This window comes from Schistocerca gregaria, chromosome X (assembly GCF_023897955.1).
Source record: "Schistocerca gregaria isolate iqSchGreg1 chromosome X, iqSchGreg1.2, whole genome shotgun sequence".
Classification (NCBI taxonomy): domain Eukaryota; kingdom Metazoa; phylum Arthropoda; class Insecta; order Orthoptera; family Acrididae; genus Schistocerca; species Schistocerca gregaria.
The window spans coordinates 107,454,206-107,467,495 of NC_064931.1; the positions used below are offsets into that span (position 1 = coordinate 107,454,206).

Below are 13,290 nucleotides of genomic sequence, written 5' to 3' on the forward strand. Positions count from 1 at the left end.
TCTAAGTTCATCTCCTATCTCCCTCTAAGTCAATCTCTTTCTCCTCCTCCTCCTCCACTTCTCTGTCCACCTCCTCCTCCCCCCCCCCTATCCGTGTCCATACCATCCTTCGCCCTCTCTGTCCATTTCTACCACTAACTGTCTATTTCTACCCAATAGCAGTCTGGTTGTTCTTACCACACAGCATTTCTTTCTAGACAGTAAGAAATGTGTGTAGCAAGTTTGGCTGACGTCCACCCAGGGGTTTACGAGGAGATTTTAATCTGCGGCCTTACCAGAGTACGCACATGTCACATATATTTAACATATTTCTCACACACACACACACACACACACACACACACACACACATATATATATATATATATATATATATATATATATATATATATATATCGAATTTGACAGTTTCGCTTTCACGTAGCTCAGTCTTTAAGGTATCGTCTCTCTTGAACAATCTGTCATAAAACGATAAAGAAGTAATATTATTAAAACGTCATGCATGATGCGGCAGTTTTTCACGCATCACAGTGTTTATGACGTCATATGTCCTCATATATGTACTGTACAATGATATAATTGTGTAGGTACATTTAGAGGCGTATTTGGATACTGTGTGAGAAATTAGCATTGAATAGACTTAGTAGCAGAGACGTAATGATTTTAAACGTCAAGCTTGACGTGGCAATATTACTACGTCAACAGTGGAAATATAGGAAGCTTTCGTCATTTTGCGGTGGTTGTTAGCATGAAAAATTTTCATACAAGTTTGAAGTTATGTATGAAGTTTGCTGTAATTCACCAAGTGCCTTCATTCTCAAATACTGGGACCATACCGAGCGAGGTGGCGCATTGGTTAGCACACTGGACTCGCATTCGGGAGGACGACAGTTCAATCCCGTCTCCAGCCATGCTGATTTAGGTTTTCCGTGATTTCCCTAAATCGTTTCAGGCAAATGCCGGGATGGCTCCTTTGAAAGGGCACGGCCGATTTCCTTCCCATTCCTTTCCTAACCCGAGCTTGTGCTCCGTCTCTAATGACCACGTTGTCGACGGGACGTTAAACACTAACCACCACCACTGGGTCCATAAATTTTGGATATTCGCGGGTCATTGAATACACTTGTTTTTCACTCTACCTCCACCCCTTTGTTAGGTACGTGGTTCTTACTTCCACAGCGATTCCTTTCAGACGCTAAGTGATATATGTACCAAGTTTGGCTGAAATCGGTCCAGTGCTTTAGGAGGACATGTGGAACATAGATACATACAAACATGCTTATAATATGTATGGATGCCAGGCAAGAACATACTAATGTGGGGAATGAAAGGGAGGAAGTGGTTGAAAAGGGAGTGAGACAGGGTTGTAGCCTATCCCCGATGTTATTTAATACGTAGGTTGAACTAGCAATAAAGAAAACCAAAGAAAAATTTGGAATAGGTATTAAAGTTCAGGGAGATGAAATTAAAACTTTGAGGTTTGCCGATGACATGTGATTCTATCAGAGACAGCAAACGACTTGAAAGAGCAGTTGAACAGAATGGTCTGTTCTTGGAAAAAGGATATAAGATGAACATCAACAAACGCAAAACAAGGACAATGGAATGTAGTCGAATGAAATCAGACGTTGCCAAGGGAATCAGATTAGGAAAGGAGACATTTAAAGTAGAAGATGAGTTTTTCTATTTGGGCAGTAAAAAAGTGATAATGGGCGTAGTAGGGATGATATAAACTGTAGACTGGCAATACCAAGAAAAGTATTTCTGAAGAAGAGAAATCCGTTAACATCGAATATCGATTTAAGTGTCAGGAAGTTTTTGATGCAGGAATGTGTCTCGAGTGTAGTCATGTATGGAAGTGAAACATGGACGGTAAACAGTTTAGATAAAAAGAGGCTTTCGAAATGCGGTGCTATAGAAGAATTCTAAGATTAGATGGATCGATCACATAACTAATGAGGAAGCCCTGAATATAATTGGGGTGACAAGAAATTTGTGGCACAACTTGACCAAAAGAAGGGATCGGTTGATTTGACAATTTGGCACAGTCTAAGACATCAAGTGGGAAATGTGGGGAGCGTGGAGGGGGGGGAGGGTTAAAACAGTAGAGAGAGACGAAGAGATGAATACAGTAAACAGATTCAGAATGGTGTAAGTTGCAGTGGTTATTTGGGGATGAAGAGGCTTGCACAGGATGGAGTAGCATGGAGAGCTGCAGCAAACCAGTCTTCGGACTGAAGACCACAAAAACAACATTGTAGTACGAAATCTACCTTAGCTCCTGAACATTCAGCAGATATGATTGCCGTTGATAATGTACAACCAGGGATTTTTCCATGTTAAGAGAACTGGAACGGGGTGAACTCAGCCTCGTGAGGCCAGTTAAGAAGTTAAATGAATAAGAAGTGCCTACGCTAACGTTCGGAAAGCTGAGAACGGCTGGGAGAGCGATGTGCTGACCATACGCCCCTCCGTATCACATGCAGATGAAGCCATTGGCAGTGGATGATGCAGTGACTAGTTGGAATGGTGTGGTCTTCACAGCCCGATAGTGGAGTTTATTCATTGTCATCTGAACAATTACGATCGCCTCCAACTGTTGCATTCGTAATCGTCACACTCACCTGTGAATTCACCAGGCAGATTTCACGGCAAGAAAGGCACTGAGAGAATAGACTTTCGGAGCGAGGGAATGGACATGTAATGAATGTCGCGCTGCTACTGAAAACAACCCGTACAGTAAAGAGCTGTATTTCAAAATCGATTCAGAATAGATGGTATGTCTGTTTGAAGTTTCTAGCTACAAATGGCCGTTTCTGTCACTTCTCAGAGCAGTTTTCTGGGATACCATGTATGGTACCCCTAGATCGGTATCTGTATTTCAACGTTTACTTCGGTTGAATTATTTGTCGACATGACTTAAGGCCCGTAGAAGTAGGAGGACGGGCCAATAACTTACAATTACTGCTTCCCTCTACCGCATAACTAGTGAAGTAATGTTTTAAAAACTGATGTTTTGCAGGACGAAAGAAACCACCCGTAGTCTGCATGCAGCTGAACAAGAAAGGTCTTTTTGTAGAATCCTCCTGCCACATAAAACGAAGTTTTGCATGTGAAACGCGTAAGTATCTTATTTTATATGCTCATGGTTATATCGTTAACTTTTATCTCGTAGCTACCAAATAATATTTTTTCAAGTTATAGTGGTGAACTTCGTTACATTTTTACTTTTCATTGTTAATGTTAGCAGTTACTACTCAACCATATATTCCTGTTCTTGATTTTAAAGACTGATTTATTTAATGTATTTAATACTTTAAAGAAAGGTCAAAAACTTTATTGGATGCTCTGTGGCGAATAACTGTTTTTGGCTCCTAAGGCAATTCAAGGTGATAACTGACTGTTGCGATAGCGGCGTAGAAAGAAGCAGAACAGACATACTTAGGATTACTCAAAAAGGAGGAAAAATTTTACGAAGGCTGCATGCTGATATGCACAACGAGTCAAGGATCGTTAGTTTTTCTCTCAGAAAAAACGTTAAACATTTAACGAGACACCGAACATACTCAACATCTACACATGCTATTTCCCAACAATGCATCACATGACACAACAAAGACATGATTTGTATCAGCGCGCGCTGAGATGATTTGGGGAAAAACCTCATCTCAACCTATAGGACGAGCTTTCGTATAAGAACTTGTGACCCACACTTCGCGATAGTGGCAGTGTGTTCAGTCTCGTACCACGTGTAGCTTAAGCTGTAAACGGAATGAGCTGCCAATGGCGCAAGTAAAAATGTTGTTTGCAATTCGGACAACTAGTTCAGTCTTGTTGCTATTTCCTCCTGGCTTACGTAAGCTCAGAGGAACACTCAAAATTTCTTTCACTTACTCGATTTCATGAAATATTATTGCATTACCATATTCATAGGAACATGGTAGAAACAATTTTGTATTTGTATTTCAAATTTGATACGACGAACTACACATTTTTCCTCATTTATGACTCATCGCGTAGAATACAATAACGGAAGTAACATGGGAATAACAACAATCAATTTCTTCGAGTGACAACGTGCTCGAACAGAGATACAGGGCTACCTAAATAATGCTACATGTTAAAAACGAACTTAATTTTCCAAGCATTCTTCTCAGGTTTCTCGTAATAAATGAACTATTGAAGCAAACCAAGCTAAATCATTAATATAGACATTGAGTTACTGTCATATCAGACATTGCTCTCAACGAAACCAGCAGGTAGATCACAGGTTGCTTAAGACCTACCCCAACTGATAAGCTCTACTGCCTGGCTGGAATAGCGCCACCATGGGTACGCAGAACAGTGGCTGCCAACAAGGAAAGACTGAAAGTGGAACAGGACAGTGCCCATCCACTGCACGGACATAATCCACCACAGCAACGGCTGAGATCGCGAAAGAGCTTCCTGAGAATATCCGAGAAGCTCACCATTTCACCAGAAAAGGGAAGGCTGGAGTTATGGAAGAAGTCAACGCCTCATCTGCAGACGCCAGAAGCTGAAGAACTACCACTTGGACACAACGAGAACTGGTTGGTATGGAAAGCTTTAAACAGATTACGATCAGGAATTGGACGACTCAGAGACAACCTGAAGAGATGGGGCTTCATAACAGAAAATACGTCCTGTGATTGTGGACAAGAACAAACCAGAAGCCACATGCTCCAGTGCCTTTTATGCCCTACATCCTGCACAAAGATTGATCTCCTGCAAGCCACTCCAAGCGCCTTGGAGGTTGCAAAGTACTGGGCACATGTAATATAAATACTATATATATATATATATATATATATATATATATATATATATATATATATATATATATATGGATGTGCATGGCTGATGTAAATTTGTATGTTTCTGACTCGTGAATAATACCATGTACAATCCACTGCATTTTTTAAAGTAAGTGAATGAAACAAGTTCGGGTACTCTGCAGTGAATTATCGCTGGAATTAAGCTGATGATTGGAGGAAGTAATAGATGGTCCATATGAGATTAGAAAGCATACTGGAGCAATCCGGGTGCGTGTATCTGTAGCTCGCAAAACGTGGAAATATCTAAGATAGGCCTGCATCCAGCAATAGACGTAAAATTGATTATGATGGACACCATAACGATGAACGCCTCTAAATGCAAAACAAAAATTTCTGCATCTTATCGAAAATCAAAATTTGCCGCACAATACAGAGACCTACAATCATTTTCTTAGGGATTGAGAGGCGTATTGCGAAGATTTATTGCTATATTAGTACATAGTTAACTTAATGTCTGTTAATTAAGAGTACGAGAACACATATTAGTGTCTATTTTTCACCTTAATGGTGCCATGAACCCTGCTTGAGACACTTTAAATGTGTTGTATGAATGTCTGTTGAAGAAAAACAACTCACTCTTCCTCAAGAGCCGAAACCAGAGGAGGTAATGACGTTGACGCTGCGGTGCGGATCGAAGTCGACATTCTAACTCATCCCAAAGATTGGATTCACTTCAAGATTTAGGGCAAGACAGTCCATTTCAACAATGTTATGTCCACAAGCCTTGCCTCACAGATGTTACTTTATGACAGGATGCATCGTGTCCAAACTATTCCTCTACTGTACACACTACGTAATTCTATAAAATGCTTTCATATCCTTCTGCATTTAGCGTTTTCTTAAACGCAATAAGGGGACCACACCCCAACCACTAGAAAACCTCGCACACCGCAACACTACGTCTTCCGTGCTTCACTGTTGGCACTACACTTACACTATGTGATCAAAAGTATCCGGACACTCCCAAAAACATGCTTTTTAATATTAGGTGCATTGTGCTGCCACCTACTACCAGGTACTCCACATCAGCGACCTCAGTAGTCATTAGACATCGTGAGAGAGCAGAATGGGCGCTCCGCGAAACTCACGGACTTCGAACGTGTTCAGGTGATTGGATGTCACTTTTGTCATACGTCTGTACGTGAGATTTCCACACTCCTAAGCATCCCTAGGTCCACTGTTTCCCATGTGATAGTGAAGTGGAAACGTGAAGGGACACGTACAACACAAAAGCGTACAGGCCGACCTCGTCCGTTAACTGACAGAGAGTTAGAGAGGGTCGTAATGTGTAATATGCAGACATCTATCCAGACCAACACACAGGAATTCCAAACTGCATCAGGATCCACTGCAAGTAATATGACAGTTAGGCCGGAGGTGAGAAAACTTAGATTTCATGGTCGAGCGGCTACTCATAAGCCACACATCACGCCGGTAAATGTCAAACTACGCCTCACTTGGTGTATGGACGATTGATAAATCAAGGTACGCAATGTGGTGATCCGATGGCAGGATGTGGGTATGGCGAATTCCCAGTGAACTTCATCTGCCAGCGTGTGTAGTGCCAACAATAAAATTCGGAGGCGGTGGTGTTATGGTGTGGTCGTGTTTTTCATGGAGGAGCTTACACCCCTTCTTGTTTTGCGTGACACTATCACAGCACAGGCCTACTCTGATGTTGCTTCCCACTGTTGAAGTGCAATTCGGGGATAGCGATTGCATCTTTCAACACGATCGAGCACCTCTTCGTAATGCACGGCCTGTGGCGGAGTGGTTACACGACAATAACATCCCTGTAATGGACTGACCTGCACAGAGTTCTGACCTGAATCCTATAGAACAACTCTGCTGTTTTGGAGCGCCGACTTTGTGCCAGGCCTCACCGATCGACATCGATACGTCTCCTCAGTGCAGCACCCCGCGAAGAATGTGCTGCCATTCCCCAAGAAACCTTCCAGCATCTGACTGAACATAAGCCTGCGACAGTGGAAGCTGTCATCAAGGCTAAGGGTGGGCCAGCACCATATTGAATTCCAGCATTACCGGTGGAGGGCCCCATGAACTTGGAATTCATTTTCAGCCAGGTGTCCGGATACTTTTGATCACATATTGTATGAGTTGGTAAAGTCCTCCAGGCATTCGCCAAACCAAAACCGTCGGATTTTCATACAGTGTGGAGTGACATCACTCCAGATCATTCGTTTCTAGTCATCCACTGTCAAGTGGCATTCCCTTTACACCACCTCAAGAGTTGCTTAGCATTGACTACGGAAAAGTATGGCATGCTCGACCATTGCACTTGACTGTTTAACCCCCGAAGCACAGTCATTGTACTAGCTGGACTGCTGGTAGCACTTTGGAATTCACGAGTTATTTCTTCCACTGATTTCATGCGATTTTCTACAACCACCCAGTGCTCTATGGTCCCTGACTGCCTGCTCTTGGTTTATCTGTGGTTTACGAACATAGATTCGCGAATTGTCTCGGAATTGTAATAGTTAAGTCGGCCATATACCGTTTTCATTACTGTAGAGGCAGTTTCTGTACATGGGCTACCGCCTTTGTTTTTCACACTTATACCACGGATGGTTTGAAAAGGGACACACCAAAGCATGAAAAATAGATATTTCTCAATGCAACTTATGTCGAAGCTACAAACATTTATTTCAGTTAGCTGTGGTTGTTCCTTCGCGTTTCCACTTCACTACTACCACATCACCAACAGTCGACTTGGACAACTTTAGAAGGATTGAAATACCACTGGTGTATATAATAGTCGGGTGGCATCCAGTGACTAGCCCACATTCAAGTCACTGAGATCTCCGGACCAACCCATTGTGCTGATAGTGCATCTCTATTGACAACCCAATACTCCCCGCCTCTTTTTGCACTGGTGGGTCCGCTTTTCGTGACGTCTAGTACTCAGTTCCTCAACACGTATAGGTGTCTGAAAATTTTTTATCTAGTAGTGTATTCCTCACACACCTAAATTGCTAATAAATTCCAGTAATTATCTTTGAATACATCAGGACTCGTTGTCGTCCAACGTTTTTCTTCTTTGGTCATCAACCATCGGGTTGACTGCCAATAACTCACCACGTTTTTCTGTCATCGGCATACCTCATGAGAACAGTACAGGTGGTTCAGCTCGTAGCCATTGTTGTGACCGACAATTCGCAATTTTTCACAAACACAACTTTTGTTGATGGAAGTTCACAAGGTTGATGACTGAACAACAAACGAAAGGTAATAATAACGATGCCAGTAAAAGTCTTCTAGCCGGCCGCGGTGGTCTCGCGGTTCTAGGCGCGCAGTCCGGAACCGTGCGACTGCTACGGTCGCAGGTTCGAATCCTGCCTCGGGCATGGATGTGTGTGATGTCCTTAGGTTAGTTAGGTTTAAGTAGTTCTAAGTTCTAGGGGACTGATGACCACAGCAGTTGAGTCCCATAGTGCTCAGAGCCATTTTTTGAAAAGTCTTCTAATTGAGGCAAACAAAAGGTCACTTCTAATTTTCCACAAAGGTTCGTGGTAACACACACATACTTGTGAGAGTCCAATTCAGAGATGAAGATGTGATCTTCAGCGGTCGAAGTACACGAGGTCGGCATCCGGAGTGAACTGAACTTCAGGGCTGGTTCTAGCCCCTAAATAGCTGTCTCCAGCCAATCAGGTTTTCGCGTAGTGATACTTCCTGCAGCCCGTGGCTCGAGCTCCCTCTGCAGGAAGTGTGCTCGGAATTTCTGTTTCCATTAACTTGTGTGTAAATAGCCGGTGTTTACCATGGTGCTTTTGGTACCCCTTGGCCATAGACAACCTTGTCCTCTGTGATGTAATATGGGTTGCCAGCCCTCAGGGTCTACCTTGGCTCCAGCATAACACATCTCCCGCCTTGGAAAAGCTGGTGCGGCACGGGCGCCCACAGGGGAGAGAGTACCAATATAGCCTGGTGCCATAGGCTGATCTGCAGCTAAGTCCACCTGTAGGAGGCAGTGGAACCTGGCCGCCAGAGAGTAGGGCGCCACCATCTGCACGAGGCAGCTGGAATGCTGCACCAGTGGCAGTAGTGAGGCGACGTCAGGCTGGGCAAGAGGCACGGGGACGTCCACGTCGTCCAACTGAGGTGGCGCCAAAGAGGGCTGAGGAAGTGGGTTCTGGGGAAGGTCCTGGAGCTGTCCCAGGTACAGAGTATGTGGCAGTGCTGGGCTAGCAGCCGGCAAGTGCTGGCTATCTCTGGGAAGATCATCCACCAACTGAGGAGAGGGTATCAACGAAGGGACTGGCGATGGGAGAGAGAGAGAGAGGAGCCTGTGTTTGGGGCTAGGGCCGCTCGAGGATATGAGGATGCAGCTGGTTGCGGTGACCCGAAACCAACCTGTCATCCAGGCATACGTTGAACAGTTGTCGACCATGGGGCTGGATAATGACCCCAGAAGCCAGTTGGGCCGGGGCCTGAAAGCGTGAGCCCTCTCCTTGGAGCTGATGCATATCAGGAAGCGTCTGGCAGGGCGCGAGGTCCAACCTGCGGCAGGAGGAGATGGAGTAGGGTCCGTGGCGGGCGACCATGGAGCAGTTTGGCTGGACTCTTGTCACCCACTGGCATGGCCCTGTAGGTACTGAGAAATAACGTAAGAGATTCTTCCAGAGAATGGTCCTCCATGTACTTCTTCATCTGAGTTTTAAAAGTGTGAACAAGGTGCTCCACCTCTCCATTGGATTGGGGATGGAAAGGAGGGGTAAAGATGTGGTGGATACCATTATCGTGGCAGAATTTGGTGAACTCTTGACTGCGAAATTGTGGGCCATTGTCTGATACCAAGGTGACAGGAAGGCCTTCAATAGAAAATATTTTTGACACGGCCATGATCGTATTCTCTGCAGTGATAGTGGAGCATCGGATAATGAAAGGGAAGTGGGAGTAGTCATTCGTGATGAGTAACCAGTAAGTACCAAGGAAGTGTCCCGCAAAATCCACATGGATGTGTCCCCATTGAAGGGAAGAGGCTGGCCAGGATTGGAAGGACCAGTGTGGTATGAGCCTGGGTACACTGCTGACAACCTCGAACCATGCGCTTTGCTTCTGCTGTCATGCCTACCCAGTCAACATGGCGACTTGCGAGGGTTTTCATCCGGGCAATACCCTAGTGACCTTGATGTAAGACATGGAGTATCAGGGGACCGCAGGGAAGTTGGTACAATGAGTCGTGGATTGGCGTTATTTTCCGCATGGAGGAGCACCCTGTTCATGGCCACCAGTTGATGGTAGATGGAGAAAAAGAATCGGAGGTCAGCCTGGGCGTGAGGCAGAGGAAGTGTGAGCCAGCCACAGAGAACATAGTGGTGCACCAGATGGAGGAACGGATCTGTGGTCGTCGCTGCGGCCACCCTCTCAGCTGTGACGGGGAATGCCGGTAACGCATCCTGTATGTCTTCATCGGTCTGAAAAATTAGGAGGTCCGACGAATCAAATGCTGAATCCTGGCTGGAGGGGAGCCGAGACGAGGCATCGGTGTTGGCATGGTGGGACTGAAATGGATTATGTACTTAAAACATGAAAGCAATAGGGTCCATCGCTGCAGGCGGTGGGGTATCTTCATGGGTAGCTGGTCTGACCGGGAAAATAAGGACATGAGGGGCTTATGGTCAGTGATTAAGCTAAAAGAAGTACCGTAAAGGTACAGGAGGTATTTGGTACAGGCAAACACAATGGCTAGGGCCTCCTTCTCAATTTGGGAATATTTGCATTGGACCTCTGTAAGGGATTTAGATATGTATGCCACCGGGCGTTCCAATCCATCTGGGAGACGGTGCAAAAGGACAGCCCCAACACCATAGTCTGAGGCGTCCGTAGCCCAGAGGAGAAGAAGAGAGGGGTTATATAGCATGAGACACGCTGCAGAGTGCAACCTCCGCTTTAAGGTTTGGAAAGCCAATTCATAAGCTGGGGACCAATGAAAAGGCACGTTCTTTTGACATGGGTGATGGAGGTGCGCCCCAATGTGGGCGGCGGAGGAAATGAACTTTCGATAGTAAGCAATTTTACCCAGGAAAGACCGCAGTTGGTGGACGTCACACGGACGAGGAAGGGCTGTTATAGCAGCGATGTGGGAGGAGGTAGGTGATATGCCATCACGGGTAATTATGTGGCCCAGGTAGGAGATAGCAGGTTGAAAAAAGGAGCATTTAGCAAGGTTGCATTTTAGGCTTGCGGTTCGCAGGCGCAGGAACAATAGTCGCAGATGACTGAGATGTTCATCTGCGGTACGGCCAGTGACAACAATGTCGTCCAGATAGTTTATACAACGTGCCACATACCGCAAAATCTGTTCCACGTAATGCTGAAAGATGGCTGGTGCACTAGTGAGCCCATACATGAGGCGGTTCAACCGGAACAGCCCAAACGTTGTGTTGACGACGGCCAAGTGAGTAGAAGGCTCATCTAAAGGTATTTGGAGGTAGGCCTCTGCAATATCGATCTTCGAAAAAAACTGTCCCCCTGCGAGCTTGGATAACAGGTCCTTGGGGCAAGGAAGGGTATAGTCTTCAACCAGTAGCTGAGAGTTAAGCATAACCTTGAAGTCGCCTCAAACTCGAAGACGCTCATATGGACACTTGAGGACGACCAAGGGTGCCGCCCACGAACTGTAACAGACACATTCCCTGTTGAGACGGTCCATTTCTTGTTGAAGAGGCTGCTGGAGGGCGTGTGGAACCTGCTGTGTCCAGAAGTACTTCAGGCACGCAGACTGTTTCAGCTGGAGTGATGCATGAAAATCTTGAGCACAGCCAACACCTGACGAGAAGAGGTTCTGGAATCCTATGCACAAGGTATCGACTGCCGGGAATGGGACCTGGGAAGACGCCAGGTGAACATTGTTGTCGATGGCGAAGCCAAAGGCCTGGAAGACATCCAACCCAAAGAGATCCGCCTTGGCCGCATTGTTGACCACAAGGAAGGTAACTTGCTGGCGAACCGATTTATACATGACGGAAGCCGTGAACTGACCTATGAGGGTGATGGCTTGCTTATTACACTCCTGGAAATTGAAATAAGAACACCGTGAATTCATTGTCCCAGGAAGGGGAAACTTTATTGACACATTCCTGGGGTCAGATACATCACATGATCACACTGACAGAACCACAGGCACATAGACACAGGCAACAGAGCATGCACAATGTCGGCACTAGTACAGTGTATATCCACCTTTCGCAGCGATGCAGACTGCTATTCTCCCATGGAGACGATCGTACAGATGCTGGATGTAGTCCTGTGGAACGGCTTGCCATGCCATTTCCACCTGGCGCCTCAGTTGGACCAGCGTTCGTGCTGGACGTGCAGACCGCGTGAGACGACACTTCATCCAGTCCCAAACATGCTCAATGGGGGACAGATCCGGAGATCTTGCTCGCCAGGGTAGTTGACTTACACCTTCTAGAGCACGTTGGGTGGCACGGGATACATGCGGACGTGCATTGTCCTGTTGGAACAGCAAGTTCCCTTGCCGGTCTAGGAATGGTAGAACGATGGGTTCGATGACGGTTTGGATGTACCGTGCACTATTCAGTGTCCCCTCGACGATCACCAGAGGTGTACGGCCAGTGTAGGAGATCGCTCCCCACACCATGATGCCGGGTGTTGGCCCTGTGTGCCTCGGTCGTATGCAGTCCTGATTGTGGCGCTCACCTGCACGGCGCCAAACACGCATACGACCATCATTGGCACCAAGGCTGAAGACGACACGTCTCCATTCGTCCCTCCATTCACGCCTGGCGTGACACCACTGGAGGCGGGCTGCACGATGTTGGGGCGTGAGCGGAAGACGGCCTAACGGTGTGCGGGACCGTAGTCCAGCTTCATGGAGACGGTTGCGAATGGTCCTCGCCGATACCCCAGGAGCAACAGTGTCCCTAATTTGCTGGGAAGTGGCGGTGCGGTCCCCTACGGCACTGCGTAGGATCCTACGGTCTTGGCGTGCATCCGTGCGTCGCTGCGGTTCGGTCCCAGGTCGACGGGCACGTGCACCTTCCGCCGACCACTGGCGACAACATCGATGTACTGTGGAGACCTCACGCCCCACGTGTTGAGCAATTCGGCGGTACGTCCACCCGGCCTCCCGCATGCCCACTATACGCCCTCGCTCAAAGTCCGTCAACTGCACATACGGTTCACGTCCACGCTGTCGCGGCATGCTACCAGTGTTAAAGACTGCGATGGAGCTCCGTATGCCACGGCAAACTGGCTGACACTGACGGCGGCGGTGCACAAATGCTGCGCAGCTAGCGCCATTCGACGGCCAACACCGCGGTTCCTGGTGTGTCCGCTGTGCCGTGCGTGTGATCATTGCTTGTACAACACTCTCGCAGTGTCCGGAGCAAGTATGGTGGGTCTGACACACCGGTGTCAATGTGTTCCTTTTTCCATTTCCAGGAGT

At 46.6% G+C, this 13,290-nt stretch overlaps 1 protein-coding gene across 1 annotated transcript in view; it reads left to right on the forward strand.

Moving 5' to 3' along the window:
- The first annotated feature begins 3,028 nt into the window (after window positions 1–3,028).
- LOC126299566 (uncharacterized) overlaps window positions 3,029–13,290 on the forward strand; it is a 41,661-nt gene continuing 31,399 nt past the window's right edge. Inside the window, exon 1 of the mRNA XM_049991566.1 lies at window positions 3,029–3,121. Coding sequence (XP_049847523.1) covers window positions 3,049–3,121 — 73 coding nt within the window. The 5' untranslated portion in view covers window positions 3,029–3,048. The remainder of the gene's footprint in view (window positions 3,122–13,290) is intronic.